We start from the raw sequence: 25521 nt of genomic DNA, 5'->3' as shown, positions 1-25521 counted from the left end.
CTTGTCCGAGTACAAAAATTACTTGTCCAAAGATAAAAAAATGATATTTCATTTGAATTATAATATAATATAATCAATATAATTGTTTCGGATTTAGATTGGTCAAGTTTGCTTCTAAGCATTTTAACTAGTGTCCGCTTTAGCCGCCTGAATTTGGTTATACGCCTACTCTCCGTGACTGCTATAAAACAAAGGCAAGCAGTAATTATTATTAGTGTTAAGGCTGTAGGTTAACTTTTTTGCACATAGCACTGGTGCTAGAGAGGTTTAAAGTTTGGTAGCACAGGCAGAAATGTGCAAGTGTAGTTCATTATGAATAGGCAGATAACTGACAAAAGACATTAATGTTACATACAGATGGATAAATTAGGGCCATATCATTTTTAGATTACCTAAATTTGTTTTAATATTTCTAAGTGTTGTATTTTTCCTTTTTTACTATACAATAGTGGTATATTTGTCCACATAAATTACTGTAGGTATAGTATTTACTATAGTAAACTGCAGTAAAATTCCTACTATATTGTTTTTGAACTTTACTATAGTATACAGTGTTTATCAATTTACTACAAGGGCACTTGTACAATTTTCAATAGTACACTACAGTATTTTTTGTCTGAGTGTTCAATTTAACGGGACTTTTATTTTGACGGGTCTTTGGGAAGATGCTTGTTTGCAGATAGCTTCACTCAAACAGTAAAACGCTCGTAAAATAAACTCTCAGAGCAACTCTGGAGATGAAGTTCATGTATTCACATCCTCATACAGTGTAGACGCAGATAAAATACTCGACCATCACTCGTGTTGTATGTTAAACTGTGCACATAATTCACTCAGACACGCAGAATAGCCAGATGACATTTAAATAACAGGATTCCGCGTCCGCGTGGACTCCGCGGTGCGCATTAGTGATGGGAAGTTCGGATCATTTTACTGACTCGGACATTTGAGTCTCGTTCAGCAAAATGAACGAATCTTTTTTCGAGTCATATCGTTCATTTCGTTCATTTTAGCAAAATATAATTAAAATGTTACATGTTACTTTCCTAACACATCTACTACTTATGCAAACGTTGATCACATTACAAACAATACAAAACTATAATGCTATAAGAAACAGAAAAGATTAATTCATTGTTTACCTGGGTCTAGCTCACCACACCTCTTATCTGACAAGTCCTCAGGTTTGACTCGTTCGTTCACGACGTGACAGCTTCGTAAACTAAACCAATGCAGTCAGAGCCGGAAAGAGAATTTTGTATGAAAATGTAAAAACGAAAGGGCTCATCTTAATAGGTTCTTATGATGATTTTGTGTATTCTCACACACATAGGCCTACACTGGTGGGCTTGCGATCTACTCATCTTTTAAGATGAGATATAACAACTAGAAATAAATCCAAATTGGCAGGTCGCACATGCACGAGTACTTGTAAAAAACGCTCGCGCTGTCGCTGAGACTGAATTTATATCTCAATTATTCAGTTAATTTTTCTTCTCAGAGAGAAAATCTTCATTTATGCATTTGGCAGACGCTTTTATCCGAAGCAAATTACACAGTCACATTTAATCTCTATACTGCTATACATTCTATGAATTTGTGTGTGCCCTGGAAATTGAAGCCATTAGGTTTGTGCTGCTGTTGCAATGCTGTACTATTTGAGCTACAGAAACTGGAAAGATCTCAAAGCTGAACATGAGCAGAGCCGCCCATTACAAACAGAAGCCTGTGCACTCCAGCCTCATTTCATGCTGTGAAAGTGACCGATGATTTCTTTGTAAATCTGTGCTTAAACATTCATCTTGAAATTGCCACTGAGATTTTCATAATGAGCTGTGCATGATGACCTGACTGAAAGACAGAGATCGAGATGGATGGAAGAAAAGTTCTGATGAAGTTTTGATGTGCTCTGGCTGGATTGTAGCTTACATCACTTGCTGCATGGAAAATGTGTGTATGTTAGAGAGAGAGAAGAAGAAAGAGAGAGAATATATGAGGCTTAGAGCCCATAGAGCGGAGGTCCATTAGCACTCAGGCATTGACTTTCTCCATACGGTCATTTAGAGATGCTTTGCGTAATGTTGAACACTTAATAGTTACCTTTAACTTGGTTAAAGTTGAAGTTGTATTGTACTCAGAGAGTCATTGACTACATTATGACATTTTCATAATGTGATTATAATAGGATTTTGGCAATGCAATTACACTTAACCTCATGTAAACGCAATCATTCGATTTAAATAATGTGATTAAGCTCATAATCACAGTAAGCATGATCGAAGTAGCATGTACGCCGGTTTTAATCGCAATATGAAGGCATGTAAACACCTTAATCGCATTTATGCTGCTCTGATCAAGGTGCACATGTGCTTCTTTCACGCATCTTAAGCGAAAATTCATAAACACAACTTGCTGTCAGCAGTCTCTGCTCCTTACCTTAATACAGAAACAGCGCAAACGCAATGACAGCGTACAACACCGGTGCGGAGGCATTTCCCATCATATTTCTATTCATCACGGCGCTGAATAACCAGAAAATACGTCCACATAACGGTGTTTTGCATTTGACACGAATATATTAAAACAGTAACACACACCTACTGTATCTGAGATCATCGTTTGTGCTAGGGCTGGGCGATATATATCGCGATTCACGCTAATTATACATGTCTAAATCGATTCTGAAATCTATTCTGTGTTTTATGCACAGCTCTTCCATGAACTACGGCTCTTTGATCAGTAGGAAGTACTGCTCGATCTAAAATCACTATGAGATTGAGTCGTTTATAAAGTGCATTTGAAAAAGCAACACTCGTCAAACATCATCACTATAAATATACTTTATTATCATGAAAATACCTGAAAAGGTTTGAAGAACAGTGATAGAATATGACCATTGGCATTTCCTGGAACTTATCGTTCTTCTTCTGTTTCCCATATTCTGAGTTTCTGCGCAAGAGCGCCCTCTGGCTTTCAGATGAGGCGGCATTTAACCTTAATTCATTGAGAAACTGAGAGCATAAGAATCGAACGATATATTGCCCAGCCCTAGTTTGTGCTGCGTATTATAGCAAATAATCAGACTAATCAAACTTCCATGTAAACAGGAGCAAAGAGGTGTTCTCATGTCATGTAAACATGTTACTGCGATTAAGTCCGCACTCTGATTATTGGAAATAATCGCATTATTGATAATCACAGAACGGATGGGAGGAGTGTCGTGGATGTCAGACATATACGTAAACATGACGGATACATTTTTAAATGTATGTTTTGATAAAATTCTAAATTAATTTATTAATTAGTTACTTATTCGTATTATTGCTTATTTATTTTCTATTAAGCCAGCTATTCAAGAATAAAATAATTTAATGCGGTGCATTTTCTTACTTAAGGTAATAAGCCATGTTTTGTTGTAGTTCTATCTACTACATATCTAGTTGTCTCTGGGCTCTGTAAGGCTGAACAACACAGCTTCTGTATTATAGAGAAATATTAACTAACAACCTATATGCATATTAAGAACACATTATGCACATTAAGTATAGGTTAAACAAATTAATAAATAGACATTCATGATGTCATGACAAATGAATGCATTACAAACATAAGTATCTATTGCATAATGCTCGGGTGGCATATCAACATATGAAATACAAACATATGAAATACAGAACAATAAAAACCGGCAGCTCCAGTCCCAAATAACAACAATGGGACAACAAGTGGTCGACTTCACGCGGCGCTGCGCAGACTGATCAGCGAATGACAACAAAGTACCGCGAGAGTGATTAGAACGCACCGCTTGCTCTTTCCGGCGTGATGTCCTTAAGACTGTCCCAAAATGCACTCCCATGTACCCTTGTGGACTCGTGCCTAGTGCCCTATAGGTCTGCACATCCTGACGTCATCATGTGTGGACTCGGAGGAGGTCCACAAGACCGTAGTGCGCCTTTTATGACAGGGCCATACTGGAACACACATGTGTTTTGTTTCCCAACTGTTTGGTCACGAAACTGAATACCTTTACAATGTTTCTTGTTAATATGGGAATTTTCACGTTATTTTGTGTTTATATGTCCGTTTCAGAGTAAGAAGGCGTGAAAGAGAACTCCGTTTAGTATTTTGTGCTCTGACTCTCTGGGCGCGCGCATATCTCAAACAACCCGCGAGACCTGAAGGCTTTTAGTGATTATTCTTCATGAAAGCTGCATTGATACACGTTTGGCTTCTATCAATAGCGACTTACAAATAAATAGTATTTAGCGTGATGTATAACATTTTGTGTGCTTTGCAGTATTGTTAGAGAGCTTTATACAATAGTTTAGTGCTTGAAGTTTAAACACATGTTTCCTGCATTAGCTTCACATGCATAGTACTTGCAACACATTTCGTTATCTCTGCTGTTTTGTACCTTAGCCGGGGAAATTCTTGTATTCTGCATATTTATTTCAGTTGCAAGATTGAGAGCTTCTCTCGTCTGCTCTTTCGGTCCTTTGCCTCTTACCCGCGAATTACGTCTTTGGGGGCAGGGGCACTGATAGATAAGTGAATGGTTGAAGGAGGGGAGATGAAAATGAGTGACTGAATGCGCCGCTTGCGCAATATAACATTTCTGCGCATTCAATTTATAATACGCAAAAATTATATATTGATCAGTTTGGCAGTCGTACAGGTGCGACCATTAAGAAAAACTTGTCACACTTGCAGGAAAAATAGTCACAAAATGCGACCATTTAGTCGCAGTCTAGCGTGTCAGAGCATTGGTTATGATTTTCGGACGGATCAGGCCTTAACTTAACATTCTTAACAAAAAAGTTGTCAATCGTTCTTTTCATCTTCTCTCATCATCCGCGGCTACATCCACTCCATTTATCTGATGGGCCTAGGCTACTCACATCTCTCTGTCTTACTGCAGCACACGCATTTTCAAACGTACACACACGTACAGGAATATCTGGACCATGGCCAATCAGAGGGGGGTCCGCCCTTCACTATTTCTGATTGGTTTAGACCACGATAGGGGCCTAATGTGTCTGTTGTTGAACCACAGGGAGACTTTCGCAAAGACTTTTTTTCCCCCTCGAACGGCTGGTCGCACCAGTGCGAGAACCGTTCACCACTGAGAAATTAGGTCGCACGTGGTCACACTCTAGAGCCCTGGTACACCCCTAAGTGAAAATGTCCAAATTGGGCCCAATTAGCCATTTTCCCTCCCCGGTGTCATGTGATTCTTAAGTGTTACAAATTCTCAGGTGTGAATGGGGAGCAGGTGTGTTAAATTTGGTGTTATCGCTCTCACACACTCATACTGGTCACGGCATGGTGGTGGAAGTGTCATGGTCTGGGGCTGCATGAGTGCTGCCGGCACTGGGGAGCTACAGTTCATTGAGGGAACCATGAATGCCAAAATGTACTGTGACATATTGAAGCAGAGCATGATCCCCTCCCTTCGAAGACTGGGCCACAAAGTAGTATTCCAACATGATAACGACCCCAAAAGAAGCTGAGGGTAAAGGTGATGGACTGGCCAAGCATGTCTCCAGACCTAAACCCTATTGAGCATTTGTGGGGCATCCTCAAACTGAAGGTGCAGGAGTGCAAGGTCTCTAACATCCACCAGCTCCATGATGTCGTCATGGAGGAGTGGAAGATGACTCCAGTGGCAACCTGTGAAGCTCTGGTGAACTCCATGCCCAAGAGGGTTAAGGCAGTGCTGGAAAATGATGGTGGCCACACAAAATATTGACACTTTGGGCCCAATTTGGACATTTTCACTTATGGGGTGTACTCACTTTTGTTGCCAGCGGTTTAGACATTAATGGCTGTGTGTTGAGTTATTTTGAGGGGACAGCAAATTTACACTGTTATACAAGCTGTATACTCACTACTTTACATTGTAGCAAAGTGTCATTTCTTCAGTGTTGTCACATGAAAAGATATAATAAAATATTTACAAAAATGTGAGGGGTGTACTCACTTCTGTGAGATACTTTATATATATAACCAAAAGTATGTGAACACACAAGCACCACACCCATATTCTTGTTTAACATGAAACCATGAGTTTTAGTCATCATGGCTTCCACTCCTCTGTCTTTACTAGATGTTGGAACAAGGCTGCAGAGATCTGCTCCTATTTCGAGTACCTGTGGGGTCAGACTGATGCTGTTTGATGGGGTCTGGACTCTGGGAAAATATCTTTTTTATGTCATATACCCGGTGCATCGGCGCATTTCCTCTGACGTAACGTTAGGAGCTAGCAATGACGTGTGATGACATATACCAGTGTAGTAGTGGTGTCCCATTTCTTAGTGGAAAATTTGTAACCCTTCCCCTTGCCACTTTGTTTCAAGGGGCAAGGTGAAGGGGCGAGGGGTAGGCGAAGCGGTAGAAGATAGAATTGGGATTGGGCCATAATGTCCAGTAAGAGAGTGTTTTCAATTCTCTCTCATCTCATTCTCAGATCACTTTAGTGCTTCTTTGAATTCAGGAATCTATGCAGTGATTCAGGAATTGATGCACACTTCTCCATGATGCTACAAACCCAAATTTAGATCAGCTGCCTTTCTGAGAAGTCCAAGGGTCTGTGTGGGGCAAGATGACACACACATCATCCACTGCTGACCTGTGGGTTTCAATATCATGTCTGTGACCTTCAATAGCATAATAGTAACTTCCTATTACTTATGTGTCTAAACTGCAGTCACATTACTGCTGCCTGAATGTCATAATAACCCTCCACCCATCCAATATCGCTTGACTCATGGTATTGAAATGCAGAAGCAAAGTGTAAGACATGTGTGAGCAGTATGTGTGCGTGCGATTGGTCTTTATTCGGGGAGTGTTAGTCGCATTGTGGAGGGCCGGTAATGTTGGAGCTGTGCTTGAAGAATGAATCGCTGTAGGCTTTAGATGTTGAACGCTGAGCCCCAGATGGGCGTTGGCCTCCACAACTACTCCCAGCGGATGACAACACATATAATGGACTACTTATTGATCTCCTCGCTCGCTCTCGCCCTCTCGATAACCCGGTGTGAACCTGAGGAACCATTACACAAATTGTCTTCATGTTCGTGATTTTTTTAGCATGCGGCGACTCCAGTGGCCTGTGTTCTGTGGTAATAGCCATAACAGTAACTCTGTCTCTCTCAACCAGAGAGTCATGTGACTGATGCAGGCACGAGCTTGTGTTTGTTTGCAAGCATGCTTGTGCATATAGGTTCACCGTTTGATTATAGTCAACACAAGTTAGCTTGAATTCTGTACAAAAACCATGGAAAAGGTTATTTTCTAAAATACTGAAGTTATTTACTACAAAAATAAGGTGTTATGATATTGATAACACTGTCATCTTTTTGGTTGAGTTGCTAACGTGACCTGTGTCAACATATGTTTTAATGTTTTATTTAATTATTTTGTGGTTTTATTCAATTGAAATGTATGTAGGGGCAGTTGTGGCCTAATGGTTAGAGAGTCGGACTCATGACCAGAAGGTTGCCGGTTCGATTCCCAGGGCCGGCGGGTAACAACTGAGGTGCCCTTGAGCAAGGCACCTTACCCCTACTTGCTCCCCGGGCGCTGTAGTGATAGCTGCCCACTGCTCCGGGGGTACGTGTGTTCACCACTCTCTGGATGGGTTAAATGCAGAGGTCACATTTCGTTGCCTTGTACTTGTACATGTGCAATGACAATAAATTGAATCCAAAATCCATCCAAAAATCCAAAATTTCTATAGCTCTTTTTACAGTTTGCATTGTTGCAAAGTGGCTTCATATTAAATTCATATTAATGCAGTATTGACAAAAGAAAAAAAAGTGAAATATATAGAATACATCAGTGGTTCTCAAACTTTTTCGTTGTAAGGCCCCTTTTGTGTAGTGTGCATCGCTTTGCGCCCCCCCCAAATAAAGACTTATAATTTTAAACTTATAATTTTAATTAAACCAAAAACATATTCGTTTATACACATAAATTATTTTGGTTGGTGGGCTTATTTTTCTGATGTTTGATTGCATATAATTTATGGTAAATTTCTATATTTCATAAAATGCCACAAAATCTGTGTCCCCGGGATCCATCAGCCCCCAGTTTGAGAACCGCTGGAATACATAGATGCATATTTAAAGAAACTAACTGAAAAATATATATTCAGAGTGCTATTAAGCAAGTGTGTGTAAAGAATTTTCCATAGGATGTATGTTAGTATATATTAGTGTAAATATTTCTCTTCCTGTTATAACTGTAGAAGAGGGTTATTTTAGTTGACTAAAATTTAGTTACTCTTTTTAAATGAATATGTTGCCTCAGAAATACACAAAAAAAGAAACACAAAGATAAGTTTAAGACACTAAAATTATAATAAAAAATTAAATAAAAAAATAATTAATCTTATATAGCAACATAAAAAATACAAATAAATAATAAAATGACATAAGCATGTTACAAAAAGCTAATTTAAAATATTAATAAAAAATACAATAAAATTAAAATCAGAACTATACTCTGCTGTAGAAAATAATTGCACGATTTAATCAGTTTGCAAATAAAAAGAGGAATAAAGTGATGACAGCTACATCAAATTTGAACCATATCAATGCATCCCAGGTTGATACTCAAGAGTATTTTTCCGAACACCCTGACCAGTTTGACACAATATTTCTCTGTTAGTCCGTCAAATGGTTTGCATGCTTGATTGTGATATTGGAGCAAAAGTCAACACTCCATATCTGTCAGAGCAGAGTGGGTAGAGGGCCATGTTTGGGTGAGGGTGATGAAGATGCCTTTCCTCCCACTGCATGAACATTTCTGTGTGCCCTGCAGAAGGAGCGAGAGTGGAAAACTAGAGCAGAAGTAAAGGAATAGCAGGGCAGTTGGGCAGAGCTCAGGGCTGTTATTGGTATTGGATGCGTAGGCATAATGGGAATCACATAATGGCTCTCTGTTTCAGAAGAACACAGAGGACACAGCAGCTAATACAGCTCAGCTTGTTGATGGTACACAGCTGGTGTGTGTTTGTGTATGGGCAAGAGAGAAAGTACTGTAATGGAGGAAGCAGGAAGGAAGAAAAGGATACAGAGACAGATCAATCATATTGTATATTTAGCTGTAGTCCAAGGTGTGAGGTCATTGTCCAGTTGAATATATAATGAGTAGGGCATGTTGACATACATAAAAATGATATATCGGTGTATTTCTAAATTTTAAATGTGTTTTTGCCCTAATTAAAAAAGCATGATCTAGATAAAACTGAAATGTTTTATCCTGATCCAAAGTTCATGTACAAACTTGTTGATCTCATCCTCATTTTTATCCATATTTAGACACAAAATCCAGTTATACAGACAAACACACTCAAAAATACACAGTTTAATAAAGGCTCGCATTCTGTATATGACTGAACATGCAACCCTGACCCCCAAACACAAACATCCCTCGCTGTGTCTGCATTATGGGATGAGATGTTTTTCTCTAGGATGCATGTCCAGGCAGGCCGGGATTGGAGCCTGGGACTTGCCTTACTGGAGCGGCTGATGTGGAGATAAGCCAAGCATAGGCAGAGAGAGCTACAGCCTGAGGGCAGGGAGGATGGAGCTTCTACCAAAACTTCATATCATTCGCTTTCTGTGCCGGTCTGTCTTCCCCTGTTATATTCATCCATCAATCAGAATGACCTTCTTTTTCATTTTTGCATTTAGGTCCAGTTATACTTACGTTTGTTTATTATGGATATTTTTTATCATTTCAATTGAGTACTTCAATTTATAATTTAAATGCTGAATTTTTTCATAATTTACAGCCGTTTACATTAGTATTTTAAGCAGTTAACGTTAGTATTTCTTGACTTTTTCTGACCTTCAGAATTAGGATGTGTTTGCTGCCTTTTAGATTTATATAGATGTAAATGATACTAGTATCATTAGCAGCACAAAAGATTGTGGGTTCAGTTTCCAGAATAAAATGTATACCAGTGTAAGTCACGTGGGATAAAAGTGCCAAATGCACAAATGTAAGTGATTGGTTAATTCTGTGACCCGTTTAACTTTGAAACTTCCTGCTTGGAAATGCAGTAAAACTTCCAACTTGGAAAGGTAGAAATCCACAAGACCACATGTACTGTATATATACTGTCTCAAAGGAGTTAGTTATACACAGTTGAAATTAAAACATTTTCTGAGCATCAAGCAGTGAAACGCCTTTATGGTGTGAAGAGATATAAGTATTCCACATTCAACTAGATGCAGCATAACCTCTGCGTAGTTGTTACCGATGTAAAGTAATTCACACTATCGTTTAGAAAGGATGACCTGAATCCTAAATAGAAAGTGAGATATAAATGTGGGAAGTCAAAATCTGTTTCTTAGTATTTTCATGGTCCTTTTAAAAGTTCTTAACACTTGGACATCTTGTTTATGACTCCAACATTCCACCATACCTCGTGCCTCTTGCATTGATCCTTTCAGCTCTTTCTCGGACTCTTCTTTGAGTTACTGCCTTATTTGGTTATCTGTCAGATGAAATCTGTGAATACACATTTCACTCCCTCCCCAGTTCACTCTCCGGTCCTCTTCTATCTCTCTCAGCTGTTTGTGTAGGTCTGCTGGTGCATTTCTAAACCGTGTTTAACATCGCCAGTGATGGAAAGGTCATGAGTTTGATTCCCATAGAGACAACCTACTGATAAAATGTACTGTAAAGTGCAGTTTATAGTTGTGCGTTGTGTGTACACGGTAGGGTAGGTACGGCGTAGCCTACGCAGAGACGAGTACCCTACGCCGTAGCCTGACGCGCACCTCTCCAAAAATGTAACAACGCGTCAACTCGATGCGGACCCTACGCAGACATCAGGTGAAAAAACTCTGTGATAGAGTCATGTTTACTCAAACGCATTTCCGAATGAATTATCTAAATAAATTATTTGTTCTTCTGTATTTAACATCTCAAGCTGCAACAAAAGTGACTGTTTACTTGCCGCTATCACTGCTAATGCTTCTCAGACAGCGTACACAATGAGCTGCTTCTTCTTTGGCTTTTGTCTTGGTTACACAAGCAACACACGCGTGGACACTGGCGCCTAGTGGTCATTGCCTGTCGATGCGGACAATGATGCACAAGGATAAATGAAAACTAACGCGGTGCCTACGGTGTAGAGGCTACGGCGTAGGTCCTACGCATGACCATAACATGCCCTTAAGTCAGTTTGTTTGAGTTTTGCATTTCTGTGTGTTTACCGGAAGCGAAAGAGTTTAAAGAGTACATTCCTCGAGATCATAAAAAATACATTTCATGAAGTGTTTAATTTTGCCGTGTTTGAATGTAAGCAATCTGCCAAGTTGTAAATCCGAAGGTGAACGAATAACAAAGTTATTAGCTTATAAAAAAGGTAATCGACTCTGAATCACGCGAACAAGCCATGACCTGTCCGAATCTTTAACCACAATGTACCTACGTCACTAGAAAAATCCCCGCCTACTGACTGCGAAAACTTAACTCTCTCCTCCCCAAACACTGTACTAGCTCGTTCGTGACGTGTGCATCATGTCTAAGAGAAGCTGTGTTCTATGTAGTGAAACTAAGTCAGTCTTATTTTCACTACCAAAGGAAGAACTTCTGAGGAAAAAATGGTTACTATTTATTTTTCAAACGACACCAAAGGAGTATAAACCGAACGTTTTACTTTGCGCGCGTCATTTTACCGAAGATTGCTTCATCAATCTTGGCGCCTTTACTGCAGGATACATTAAACGTCTTTCCTTAAAAGATGTTGCAATACCAACTTTATTTGGACCTGTAAGCTCCACCGAATCACAACCTGTAAGTGTGACTCTTTATTTTTGTCTTTACTTAAAATTAAATTTGTGTGACGTTATCTCATGTCTGTGTTTAGCTAACGTTACCGTTATTTTTGGGGTTGTTACTGTTTGTTTACCTAACGTTAGCTATAAACTCGTTGCGCTAATGTAAGTGTTCAACCATATTAACTCGCAAAGTCTTTATTTCAAGAACTGCGTGGTGTACTATAGTTATAATAACATCTGAAGATACGAACACCGTACACTGTATGCCGTGATAACTAACTGTTACAAGAGAAGTGTCTAAAACAGTCCTTTTTCTTACTGGCATCTGTATAAGGATTAAAGAATGATTCGTCAGACTCGGGCTCGAACTGGTAAGGTAAAATCGACGCCATCTCTCTCTATACACTGTTAATATCCAACCACCTGCAAACCGTAATACAGCAGTAATGATAGGCGGTCCATTTGCGACACATGCTGAACGCGTTTGACCAATCACAGCAGACTAGACCATTTGACCAATCACAGCAGACTAGACCATCTGACCAATCACAGCAGACTACACTATCTGACCAATCAGATCAGACTACGCTGGCGGAAAGGCGGAGATTACACAGATGAATCGCGGAACGAATCATTTGAGAGTCAGTCAAGAAGTAAGGTAATAAAAACTGCTTATTATTACGAAATAATAGTATTTTTACATCATGTATGTACATAAACTTGTTGTCGGACACTCCATAAACCAAAATAAGCCCTTAAAAATATTGAGGAATGTACTCTTTAATGTACAGCTTGATTTGCTAGTGGAATTGATGTGTTAGACATTTGATCGTTGTATAGTAAAGTAGTATGTTGTTGTTTGCAACAAACTTAAGCGTGTTATTTAAAGAGGGCATGCATTTCATTTTTTTACATTATTTGCGCTTGAGGTCAATGTAGTTTCTTTTATTAAAAAGATTTCTCCCCTCTCTCTGACCCCAATGGCTGTTGTGCCTTCAAGACTTTCTCACATGAAATTGACTAACACCACATTGTTTTGTAAATGTGGGTGGTCATGTGTTCATGAGTTCAGCTTTTTGATCCAGGGATTTGATTTATTTTTGCTTTTTTTCTAGAAGTTTGGGAAATGGCTGTACGTTCCTCAAAACTGCATGCACACTAAATTTAAATATCAAAAGATGAAGTAAAGTTCTATTTTTTGGTCATTTTTAGGCACAGTGTTTAAGGATGAGGTTAAGAAACTGATATCATAGAGACTGGCATAGGGGTTCTCGCTTAATCTTACTTTTCCGCCTTGAGAAGGAGAACAGGAAGTGCTGCCCACATCTGTAATCAACATTTGCGTGACTCCTCAGTCTGCCGGGTCTGTTAACATGAATCTCACATGGCAACAACAAGAGGCCGGGGGACAATGCACCTATCCGAGCGCCCCCACAAACACACAGACTGTATCTCTGCACATAAGCAACCGGAAAAAGTGCACAGATGAGCTGATAGCAAGAAGCATAATGTCTGCGTTATGTGTCTTTATGTGTGAGCGACGCGTGTCATTTTTAGGACAGGAAACTGAAATTATCTGTTGATAAGACTTTATATGTTTACTAGAAATGTGCGACCTGACACATGGTTTAATCAAGTCCGTGTCTCTTCTCTTCTTTCCTCCTCTCGTTATTTATTACATTCTGTGATCCTCATTACTTTTATCCCAGTGGAAGGCTTAAGTTTCAGCCGCCAGGGTCCACATGTACAGTTCTGCAGATGTGAACACACACACATACACATACACAGAAAAAAGGAAAGAAACACGTCATCCATATAGCCCAACATTATAATTTACATCTGCTAATTACATGAGACTGAGTGAGCTGAAGAGGCCCAGCAGACACAGGCCTGTGGGATGAGGGGTGGATGTGGGGGTGCAGGGCCTCTTCTGACCACAACATGCTTTCTCTCTCTGGAGCTCTTCAGCAGCCAGGCAGAAATCACAGTGAGAGGGGTGACGGAGAGCAGGACATGATTAAGAGAAGTGGAAGTTTCTTGAGAAGTAAGAGGTGAATAAAGCAGAACTTACAGAACAGCAGTTCAGAGAAGAGAAGCGAGATGGTTGATATCACCAGATGTGATTTTTACTTTGCTGGGTTAACCCCCTTATGTCCAAATGTTTTACAGGGACAATATACTATATAAACATGCTGTGTTTTTCTGACAGTTCTCTACTGTCAAATGGTCTACATTTGTTTTTTAAACGTATATTCACTTAAAATTATACCATTCGAGTCAGAGAGAGTTGCCTATAGGCTTAATTTTTAGTTAAATGTAGACATTTAATCAGCGTTTAATAATCATAACGTGCTATTTAAAGACAACCACACACACAACTGTTTTTGTAGAGTCTAAAAACAAGAACCAACTCTCCCTGTAGATACATAATTTGTTTTTTGGTTGCTTAAACGTCTAGTGTAGGTTGATTATTTTTGCTTAGTGCCCCGTAACCCTTTGGGTTGTGGAAATATTGACGCTTGCAAGGAGGCATGGTTGCCATGGCGATGGGGTGTGGTTGTTAAGGCAGCTGTACTGATGTGGAATTCAGCAATGCAGAAAGAAAACCACACAGACTCTTAAACACCGTTCACGCAGACACGAAGGCCCGGTTTCATAGACATGGCTTAGCTTAAGCCAGGACTATGCCTTATTTGAATTAAGATATTTATGTCGCTTTTATGAAAATGCCTTAGAAGAATACATTACTGGTGAGCATCTTGAGACAAAACAATGGCACTGATATATTTTAATATATTTCTGGGCAAGTTATATTCAGTTATGACAGGTCAAGCATTCCTTTTAGTCTGAGACTAGCCTTAAGCCTCGTCTGTGAAACCGGGCCTAAATGCTCAGACTGATGCCGTATGTATTTTTAGTGCAGTATGATTTCACAGTTGAGTTAAAAGGGGTCAGAGGTGAGGTGGATGCTGGTGAGGAGAAACTCTTTAGATATCGGGCTGAGGTATATATGAATATAGAAATTGATAGGGAATACTGGTTACTGCTTTGGGATAAAGAGTGTCTGTCTGCTGTTCTAGGATCAGTATCAACTCTCCAAATCTAGGGTTGGGCGATGTCTACCAAATTGGCATCGGACGATGCCTACAGTGAAACATCGTGATGGACGATGACATCGGGGGGCGGGGCATATCAGTTTGCTAGATGGCCATCTGCCAAAACATTAAATACAAATACATCAGTGCTCTAGACTGCGACCAAAACACATTTTGTGACCAGTTTTCAAGACAGCATGATTTTTTTTCACAAGTACTCGCACATGTACGACCTGCAAATTTGGAATTTCTTCCGGTTGTTATTTCATGTGGAAAGACGAGTAGACCGTGAGCCCACCAGTGTAGGCTGTGTGTGTGTGATTAGTCAACTGCGCGGGTCACGCGGCACTGATGTTTCCCGCTGCCATTGTGGATGCGCACAGTTCAGGTCGTCATTGACAAGTTTACACAACGTGAGCGCATTAACACGATTCACTGTTTGAGTTCAATTTCTACGTCCGTCTCGCGCACACACGTGTCGCGCAGCTTCCAAATCATACTCAACTGCGGATAAGCATGAATGGATGAGCTCGACACATGCGCAGAATGTCATACTGTGGACTGGGCTATCAACATTTGTCTTGGGAATGTGCTGTACGTGGACGGGATGTGTGGACCACCGCGGACACTCCTGATGACGAAAATTGCATCATGCAGGGGAATCACGATGCCGGCCCAACATCATGATGGCTGTCACCCATCGGCGATGGACGATGTCATCGTCTATCGGCCCAACCCTATTCAAATACAAAGCTTAATTTTTTAGTATGTGTCAGTGACAAAACAGGGTTGGCAAGATGAGAAAATTAAAAATCTTTTCATGTATCATGTATCAGATATTGTCAAATGTACTTAGTGTATTTATGTTGGTTTTGTGTAATTACAAATAACATTTGCACCATTTTTAAATAAAAGTTAAGACTGAAGGTACCTAAAAATGTCAAATGGTGTAACTGGCAAAGAATAAGAAATATTAAAGATTTGATCCACCCAGATGGAATGTAGAGGTCGACCGATATGGGTTTTTCTCTTGCCGATGCTGATTTTTAGAAATCAGGCCAGCCAATGGCCTATATATGAGGCCGATATGTTTGGCCGAATTTCTTTTTTCCACCTTTATCTCATAAAATCTAATTAAGTAATAAGAAGTGTTACAGAATATTGCTTAAATTTAAAGATTTATTGAAGACATTCACTTGATTGAGAAAGATTGAGTAAGTGTTTATTGCAGGGTACAAGATAGCAGTCTAATTCATAGTAATAATACATTGATCAAAACTTTTAAGCACCTTCTCAAACTGTTCTGAAGCATGCTTTTTGTTTATGTTTGTTGGCAGACACTGCTATTAGTAAAATGGTCATAATGTAAGTGCAATCAAAAATAAAAAAATCACTCATATTACACAGCCTGCTGCTCAAAACCAACGTTTTTAGTTATATTTAGCTTTTAGCCTTTTACTATTTTATGGGACAGTAGAAAGCCTGACAGGAAAGTAGACGCTCTTGTGGTTGAATGCGTTTAAACAGCCACAAAAGACCACCTACGGACATAATGCATAAACGAGGGGAAACAACAAGTCAGGATTTAAACTTTGGCTGAAGACTTAAAAGTTAATAACTTAAGCAAGCAGAATGTTTTCTCATCATTTCAGATTTCTAACACACACTAAAGCTCAGTTTATACTCGTGTGTAGGACCTACGCAGAGCTGCGTACCCTACGCCGTAGCCTGACCCACACTTCTCCAAAAATGTAACAACGCGTCAACTCAACGCGGACTGTGATTGGTCCGTTTGAACCCCTCCCTCAGGTCAAAAAACTCTGCGATAGCATCATGTTTACTCAAACACATTTCCAAATGAATTAAATGATTTGTTCTTCTGTATTTAACATCTCAAGCTGCAACAAAAGTGACTGTTCACTTGCTGCTATCACTGCTAATGCTTCTCAAACGAGCTGCTTCTTATTCGGCTCTTGGCTTGGTACACAAGCAACACGTGCGTGGACACTGACACCTAGTGGTCATTGCCTGTTGACGCGGATAACAACACAGAAGTATAAATTAAAACCAACACGTAGCCTACGTTGTAGAGGCTACGGCGTAAGTCCTACGCACAAGTATAAACTGAGCTTTACAGTGTTCAGCGTGACTCACTGCTGTCAGAGCAGAAAAAAATGCTTCTCTCTGTATGTTTATCTGCCCCGGTCACGTTCATTTGTAAATTGTGTGCACTTTTCGTTCATTTGATAGAAAGATCGACCAAAACATATCTTAATACCAAGTATAAACAGAGTCCGACCGGCAGACACATTTAAGCAGGAAAGTTAACGTGCACGTTTTAGCCAGAAATAATAATTTAATAATAATTAATAATTTAGCCGCATGGGCTCGTCACCAGGTTTTGGTACCCGTGCATACATGTCGCCTAAACTATGTGATTGAAGGCTCGCTAACAATAGAGTCCAAAAAGTTACTCACATTCTCAAGTAGCATCATATTTAATCAATGAGATATACAAGGCTAGATTAAGAACGAAGGATAAAAAGAATTTAAGTCTTGGCGTTTTCTTTTGAAGTTATCAGGTAGTTAAAAAGTTAGCAGGCAGAGGGCGACATCACAGCGTTATACCGCAAGAGGCAGCGTCGCCGCTTCCACAACAACGCTTAGCTGCTCACAGATGCACCTGCCTGTTAATCGGCCTAATTTGCAGCACAACCGGCCGATGGCGATTAATAAAAAAATCCCCCAAATCGGCCCGATTAATCGGCCGTCTGATCAATCGGTCAACTTCTAATGGAATGCAAACATACTCGTAAAAATATGGAATGTAAACATACTAAATAATAAAAATAACAAAATAAATAAGTTATTTTAAAATATCACACACACATGTATTTTATATAATTTATCTCTAAACATACATGTGTTTTTGCAGAATTTATTGGGACATACAGTATGCTGAAAAAGTATCTTGTACAAATCATGTAAAAATGGCTAAAAACCATATTAATACACTAAAATAGATGCATCTCTTTTATTGCACATAGTATTTCCTGTATATAATTATTTTTTTATGAAAAATACTGGTTACGCCAATTGACACAAACCAGTTACACCACTTGACCATGTTGCTTCTACAGCCAAAGACCATTGTTTGTTGAATACATTAACACTGAAAATCAAGCATGATGGTCAACAAGTTCAGCTGAAGTGGTTTTATTTTTCTCAATGCTGAAAAAACATCTCATAACAAGAAATAATCGTGTCTCGTAGTGTAACTACAGTTAAAGGGTTAATTCAGGGTTAAAATAAACATTCTGTCTTGAATTACTAATCCTCAAGTCATTTCACAACCGTAAGACCTTTATTCATCTTCAGAACACATATTAAGATAGGTTTGAGGAGATCAGTGAGATTTCTGACTCCCCACAGACAGCAATGCAATGCAACTCAAAGCGCAGAAAGTTAAATCTAAAGACATCATTAAAATAGTCTATGTGACTACAGAGGTTCAACCTTCATTTTATGAGTGAGAAGAATATTTTTGGTGCACAATAAAACAAAAGCAACAATTTTATTCAACAATTTCCTGACTTCTGTGCCAGTCTCCAACGCCCGTCCACAAGAGGACCCGATGCATGCGCATAGTCTTACATCGTATTATTAATTATAAATATCATAAATTTAATCATTTCTTTTAGCACTGAATTTACAGTATGTTCAAATGTATACACCCACTTTCATCTGCTACTTTATACAAATCATGTATGTATATTACGTTATATTATACATTATATACTGTATCTATGAAAAAAAATGTAACACTGAACACTTGAAATGTATTGAAAATATTTCCAAATAGTAGTTTAGTTTATATTACATCTTTAATTAGCTTCATAAATTAGTGATAGTTGATTAAATTGGTATAAGTTTGTTATAGAAGTATTGATGGGAATATTTCAAAATATATTTTTAAAGGTAATACTCATTTTTAGAATAATGATGAAATATCAGTGTATTTCTGGGGTGATACCATTTGACATGCATACCTAAGAATACCTGACACAATTTCAGTCTTGGTCCTCAGAAAAGAGAATGTATGCAAGTAATTTGCAACCCTTTTAAATGTATTAAATCACAGGGACACAAATGATTAAAGTTAAATTATTTCAATTATTGGTTGTAGATTTTTTTGTTAAGCATAAATTAATTAGGCCAGCAATGAAAGTCCATATTGTGCGATGCTTTTCTTGACAGAACTTTGGAATGTCTTATTGGTCTTCTTTTGTAACATCTTATTTGGTTCAGCATTTGTCACCTCTCCTCATGCGTGTGCATGCACATGTTTGCATGTGTGCGTGCATGCATGCGTTTTCCACATCTGCTCAGTGTTCAGTTTCTGCTCTAATCTCTCTGGTCTTCATGTAGAACAGGTGCAAAACCCCTAAACCCCTGGTGTGACTTCCTCTCATGCCCACAACTCACATCCCATCACATAAGCAGCTGTGTAATGATTGCACATCTTTATCCTCTTGCCAAAATATATAATATTTATCATCTGAGATTTAATATCGAGTCTGCAATGTGTCTAATATGTGCAGGGCCAGAGGACGATAGGCTGTTATATAAACATCTTAAGATGACTTTGTTATTGATGGTATTTTAATTTTTTACACATAAAATGCATTGAAACAATATTTCTTGTATAAAGTGTTGTACAAATAAAACTGACCTTACTTTAGTGAGATAGAGTGTTTTAATATTTTGGATTTGGATGTGCCAAAATGAAAATTCTTTCATCATTTACTCACCTTCATGTCATTTCAAAGCTGACTTTGTTTCTGCTGCGTAAAAAAGATATTTTAAAGAATGTTGGTAACCAAACAATACTGGACCCCATTGACTTCCATTGTATGCACAAAACATTTGTCAAAATATATTCTTTTGTGTTCCACAGAAGAAAGAGTCACATACAGGTTTTCATCAACATGTGGGTGAATAAATACCTTTTTAATTTCTTCAGCCTACTGGGAAAGCATTTTCATGTTTAAACATCTGAAACCACTTTGGACTTCAGATGAATTTGACAGGTTTGCGCTTTAGTGCTGCCCTCTGTTGGTCGAGTCTATCACTACAAGTAATTATGTTCAGATTCTGTTGCTCATTGGTCAAAGGCTTTGCTGAGGATTACAGCTATAATTAACCAGTTTAAAGCAGAGTAACTGTTTTTACACAGGCTCAAAAACATACCCAGACACTAAAACATGCATAAACAACTACATACACACAGTGATAACAAATTAAAGTCAGTCTAGACTTTCTTACTATCTAGTGCTGACCAAATAATGCGTCATATCTTCTATTGTCTAAACTGTCTTCGTGTCACCCAGAGCTTTTTTAAATGACTTATAATAAAACAATCAACACACATTTTTTCTTACGTTTTTTCTGCAGTTTTACCTTTGCTCCTGATAATGCACTTCTCAGTCATTCATAATTTAGGAATGTTGGTTGAATTCTCAGATGTTCTTCTCTCTTGTGTGACCAGCAGGGGACAGGCTACAGCTTTCCTCTCAAGAAAGGATCTTGCAGCTTTACCTAAGATACAGACAGATCTGTATCTGTTTCATCAGCATGTCTTGATGAATGAGGTTATGTTTTGTGTGCGAGGATGAGGGAGATTTGCTCATATCAGAGCGTGTGCTGCTCATGTAGCTTTCAGAGCTCAGGGGTATTTATTTGAGCATAAGGGCTCTGTGGAAATGTTTGTCTTTCTCTGAGATGAAGTGCCAGAGAGGAAAACATTATTGCTTTGAGGTTTCTGTTCCAAAGTTAGTGAGCTAGAGTTATTCTTTATTGTCCTTGTTACAGGAAATTTGTCCTGGACTCAAAGCTCCAATTCAACACAATATACAATACACAATAAACAATAAAATCATTCAAATACCATGACAATTTGTTACATCTTAATGTTTAAAATATTAATAGACACAGGTATGATTTCTTGTACCGATTACCTCTACAGAGTGGAACTCGATAACACTTGCCTGGATCACTTACTATAGTCTGTGCACTCTTAAAGACCAATGACTCATAACTAGATTGAAGTGATACACATTCTCTTACACTGCAATTTTTACAAGATTTGCAAGCTGTGCTTTAGATTGTAGTGTAAGATTGCCATACCAAATTTGCATACCATAATTTACCAGACTTCCTAAAACCATTGATAAAATAACAACATAATCCCCTGACTTACTTCGACCAACTGAAGTCTTCTTAAAATTTTGAACAGAGGTAGTCAATGTGGGCTTTCCAAGTCAATGAGCGATCAATAACCACCCCTAAATACTTGTAGGTATCCACATGCTCAATGATATCATTTTGAATGATAAATGGACTGTGATCACCTAATCCTCTTGGGTCTACCATAAATACCTTTAAGTATTCCCTGCATTGACAATAAACTGATTTGCATTACACCACTGAACAAAATTCCTGATTTCAGATTGATATTCTGGGATATTCTGATCTCTTTTTAACAGACTTGGTATTACAGTATCATCAGAGTATTTGATGATATAGTTGTTCTTGTGCATGCTCAAACAGTCATTAGTATATAACGTAAACAAAATGGGAGCGCACACACAACCTTGGGGAGCACCAATACTTATTGATTTACCATCAGATAGTACCTTAACATACCGAGTGCGATTAGTTAAAAAAGAAAATAGCCACTTAATAAAAGGATCATCAAAAGTATGTACCAACGTTGTCTCGGATGTTTCAACTAAAAATCCTCAGGAGAGATAAACAATAAGATACAGCGAGAGGTCAGAGCCGATAGCCTCTTGGGCAGTCCCCCGACATGTGGCTCTGTTGCACATTGGGTGACCCGGGATCGATTCCCGTCTCGTGGTCCTTTCCCGATCCCACCCCCTTCTCTCTCCCACTTCGCTTCCTGTCCTCTTGCTTGTTCTGTTTAGTTTATGCAGGTGACACTGAGGTGATGATAAGAAGTATGAAGTTAAGATTAGGCTACATGAAGTCTTGATATTTATATAATTACAGTACAACTGATCAAATATTTGTCACACTCCAGGCCTTTATTGCATATGTACATGCGAGGGATGGCGGGTTTGCATGGATTGGATTTGTTAGCACGTGTGTATTTAAGATGGTATAATTACAATTATATGATTGTTGTTATTATAATACAAATCAGAACACAAAAGAGTTTTTGTACTCGTAAGTGTTTTCGTCGGCATGTTTAAATATAAAGTATGAGCTGCATATATGTGACTCAGAGCGATTACAATTAATCTTCAATATAGATTATTGTAGTTGCTCCCTGCTGTGAGGACGTTTATGTACGTTTTATTGTATGCTTGTCCTGTCTACTTTTTTGTGTGTTTTTTTACCATGTACAGGTTTTGGCTGTATGTTTTCGTGTTGGTGCACGTCTAACAGTTGGCAGGTGAAACCAGTCTGTCTTCATTTGTAACGGATTTCAGGTGTGTGTGTTTGGTGAGGCTGAATGAGAGGGATTTATCTTACCTATGGCCAGCTGTCTGTCACTCTCTTACACACACTGGAGTGGACACCTGTCTCTTTGGTTAAATATTTCACATGGTTATTGACCTGATACAGTAGATTATTTTTATATTTCTGTACATGTCACCTTTTTTGTGTGCATGTCTCATGTTGTGTTGGTGACAGTGTGATTGTGTGTGGGTGCATAAAAGAAATATATTTTTTTATGTTCTGGAAAGGTTTAGGCAAGGAATGCGGCATTATGAAGACTATAAAGACTTGTTGGTGTTTATTAATAAGGGATGCAGTTTTGTTTACAGTTCTGTTTAACGTTATGTGTGCTCTTTTGTGTTAAATTATAGTGTTTACGTCACTGTTATTGTTCAAGTATCGCTCACTCATACTAAGCACATGTTTACATACAACAATAGAGCATCTACTGTATTCCTGTTTGTATCTGAAAAATGAATTCAGAAAAGGTTCAAATGTGTCATGAATCATGACACAAATCCAATTAAATTTGTCGATTTGATCACAAGTTAGTAATAAAGATAAATCTATTTCAGGCATTGCATCCAGAATAAAGGTTTGTGTTTACATAATATACAGTACGTCTGTGTGCATATTCATTTTGTATTTATAAACACATACACATACATGCATACATATTTAGCAAATATGTACATGTATTTATGTATATTTACCAATCATTGAAATAATATATAAACATTTATACATTTTTATAATTTAGATTTTTTTTTAATATATGCATGTATGTGTATGTGTTTATATTACACAATTAATATGCACAGTACACATATATATTATGTAAACACAAACCTTTATTAAATCAGAATTAATCGTTTGACAGTCCTAATTTCATGCCCCCATTACCATAGTTTTGTTTTGTAAAATGCAAAAGTTTATATATACAGTATATGTGTGTGTTGTTTAGTAGCAGCTGGTTTTGGTCTGTTCGTCTGGCCGCAGAGAGCAGCTGCAGAGAGGTATCTGCCACTGGTGTTTTTCTCTGCCAGCCTGCTTTTTTTCTGTTGTTTTCTGTTTTTCTCTCAGTCTTTTGTTTTCTTCTTTCTCACTGACTCATTGTGTTTATTTAGTTTGGATGTATTTTTTGTTCATGTTCTATCCGACTCTTTGAGGCAGAAAGAAATGTTTTTACTAGCAGATTCATTGTGTTTGTCATTATTATTCTCTGGGGGGGGGGGTTGCATTGCTCAATTTGATTCACATTCCACACACACAGACAGAGAATGGGCTCTCGGAACAGCAGCAGGTTTTAGCAGAGCTTCAACATGTTGGACTTACGTGGAGTTTAGACACGTAGCTTTAAGGCACGTGGCTTTAGAATTAGTTTATTTTCATGTTGTTTCCCTCCATGGAACAAAGGCTCTGGTATCGAGAGATGGTTGGAATTGCAAGATTAGATAATATAGAAATCTGAGAGCTCTGAGGGGAGAAGCCAAAAGTTTTATGGAGTAGACAATGATGAGGGCTGACCGTCGAGATGAAAGTGATAAAGAGAAAGAAAGCCAGAGGGATGCAGACGTCCAGAAGAAAACAAAGCTTGAAAAGAAAGAGAAACTGAGATATGAGAACATGCAAGTGAGAAAGAGAGAGAAAGAGATACAAACAGGAAACAGGCATGAAAGAAGATCTAAATGAATGAATGAAGAGTGTAAGATCAAAAGAGAGAGAGAGAGAGCCAAGCGAGTAAGAGACAAGTAAGGGGCCGGCCCACTCATAGTGACAGAGAGCTGGAGGTTAGAGTCATTCAGGGCAGAGAGAGAGAGAGAGAGAGAGAGAGAGAGAGGTGAATGATTTCGTAAGTCGAGGAGTAAAAGGAAAATCATTGAAGCACAGCACACGGGCAAGACTGTGTTTTAAAAACTCGGATTGAATTTATTTTCCTTTTCCCCGGCTTCCCTGGATCCGCATCTTGCCAGCACTGCCACGTGCTCACCGCACACACATTTCACCGTCTGCCAGACAGAAGTTTGTGTCTGCATCTCTCTCATCTGTGGTTATCTCACTGCGCTTGTAACACATTTGGGATGTGTGTGTGTGTGAGTGTGGGAGGTGCAGAGTTTGTGATAAAAGTTTAACTCTGGAATCCTTTAAGAAACTCAGCGGCACGGATTAAGAAAACATGAGGAGATCTAGGCATGTTCCACGTCTAGACTTTTTCCTCTCTTTTGGAGAAAACAGACACCTCTGAACTTGTTTGCTGCCTAATTCTTTTAAAATTATAATGGGTCTTTTGTGATTTTTGGGGAGGACTTGTGCTTCTTTGCGTTTGCGTGCGAGCTTCTGCACACTCCCGTACGTTTATGTGTGATGTGGTCAGCGGCTCAGGTGCCACTGGCGATGCCCGCTGTGTGCCCGCGTTTGGGGGGTAAGGAATGGTGTTTTCAGGATGCGGTGGGGGTGGACTGCAGCTCTCCTGAACCTCGCTGTATCTGGGTGGCAGTGTTACATGGGGAAACACCACAAATAAACATTTCCAACCTCCAAGCCGACACTTCTGAGAGCACAAATGGCATCAGTGTTGGCAGAGATCTGCCTAAACTCTCACAGACCTACAGGGTAAGCTGTTTTAATGTGTGTGTGTGTGTGTGTGTGTGTGTGTGTGTGTGTGTGTGTGTGTGTGTGTGTGTGTGTGTGTGTGTGTGTGTGTGTGTGTGTGTGTGTTCGCGTGTATATGCACACACGGGTAATACTTTAGTTTAAAGCATTTTAAAAGGTTTCATTTGCAAGATTTGCTAGAATATGCATGCTGTCGTTCATTTTCTTATAACAAAGCGTTTGTTTCAGCAATACTTTACTGAAACTGTTAATATTTGAATGGCGAAAGCCTTCTAAATAAATTCAAAGTTAAGTTAAAGCATAAACGTATTGAGGAAAGACTGACTACCAACAAATTATTTATTATGTCTTTGGGAGTTTTTTTACTCTCTTTATTGAACAAATTGTGTGAATGTTATCTACTCTCCATATCTACCTTAAAGGCTTCTTAAAAGCTTCCGTTCAATGTTATTTACCTCTTATCCAAGACCACTTTAGACCAGACTTTGTGG

General features: G+C 38.8%; 1 protein-coding gene across 10 annotated transcripts in view; it reads left to right on the top strand.

Moving 5' to 3' along the window:
- arhgap23a (Rho GTPase activating protein 23a) overlaps nucleotides 1–25521 on the top strand; it is a 72006-nt gene that overhangs the window by 11672 nt on the left and 34813 nt on the right. For 3 of the 10 annotated variants that reach the window (XM_057345034.1, XM_057345033.1, XM_057345030.1), the window contains exon 1: nucleotides 23741–25030. The exons of 2 other annotated variants lie outside the window; for them this stretch is intronic. In XM_057345034.1, coding sequence (XP_057201017.1) covers nucleotides 24782–25030 — 249 coding nt within the window. In that variant the 5' untranslated portion in view covers nucleotides 23741–24781. Of the gene's footprint in view, nucleotides 1–23739; nucleotides 25031–25521 lie in introns of those variants that run through there. 5 more of the 10 variants (XM_057345028.1, XM_057345027.1, XM_057345032.1 and 2 more) reach the window with 3 other exon arrangements.

The sequence above is a fragment of the Triplophysa rosa genome, linkage group LG11, assembly GCF_024868665.1.
Source record: "Triplophysa rosa linkage group LG11, Trosa_1v2, whole genome shotgun sequence".
Classification (NCBI taxonomy): domain Eukaryota; kingdom Metazoa; phylum Chordata; class Actinopteri; order Cypriniformes; family Nemacheilidae; genus Triplophysa; species Triplophysa rosa.
This window is presented reverse-complemented; position numbering and strand designations above follow the sequence as displayed.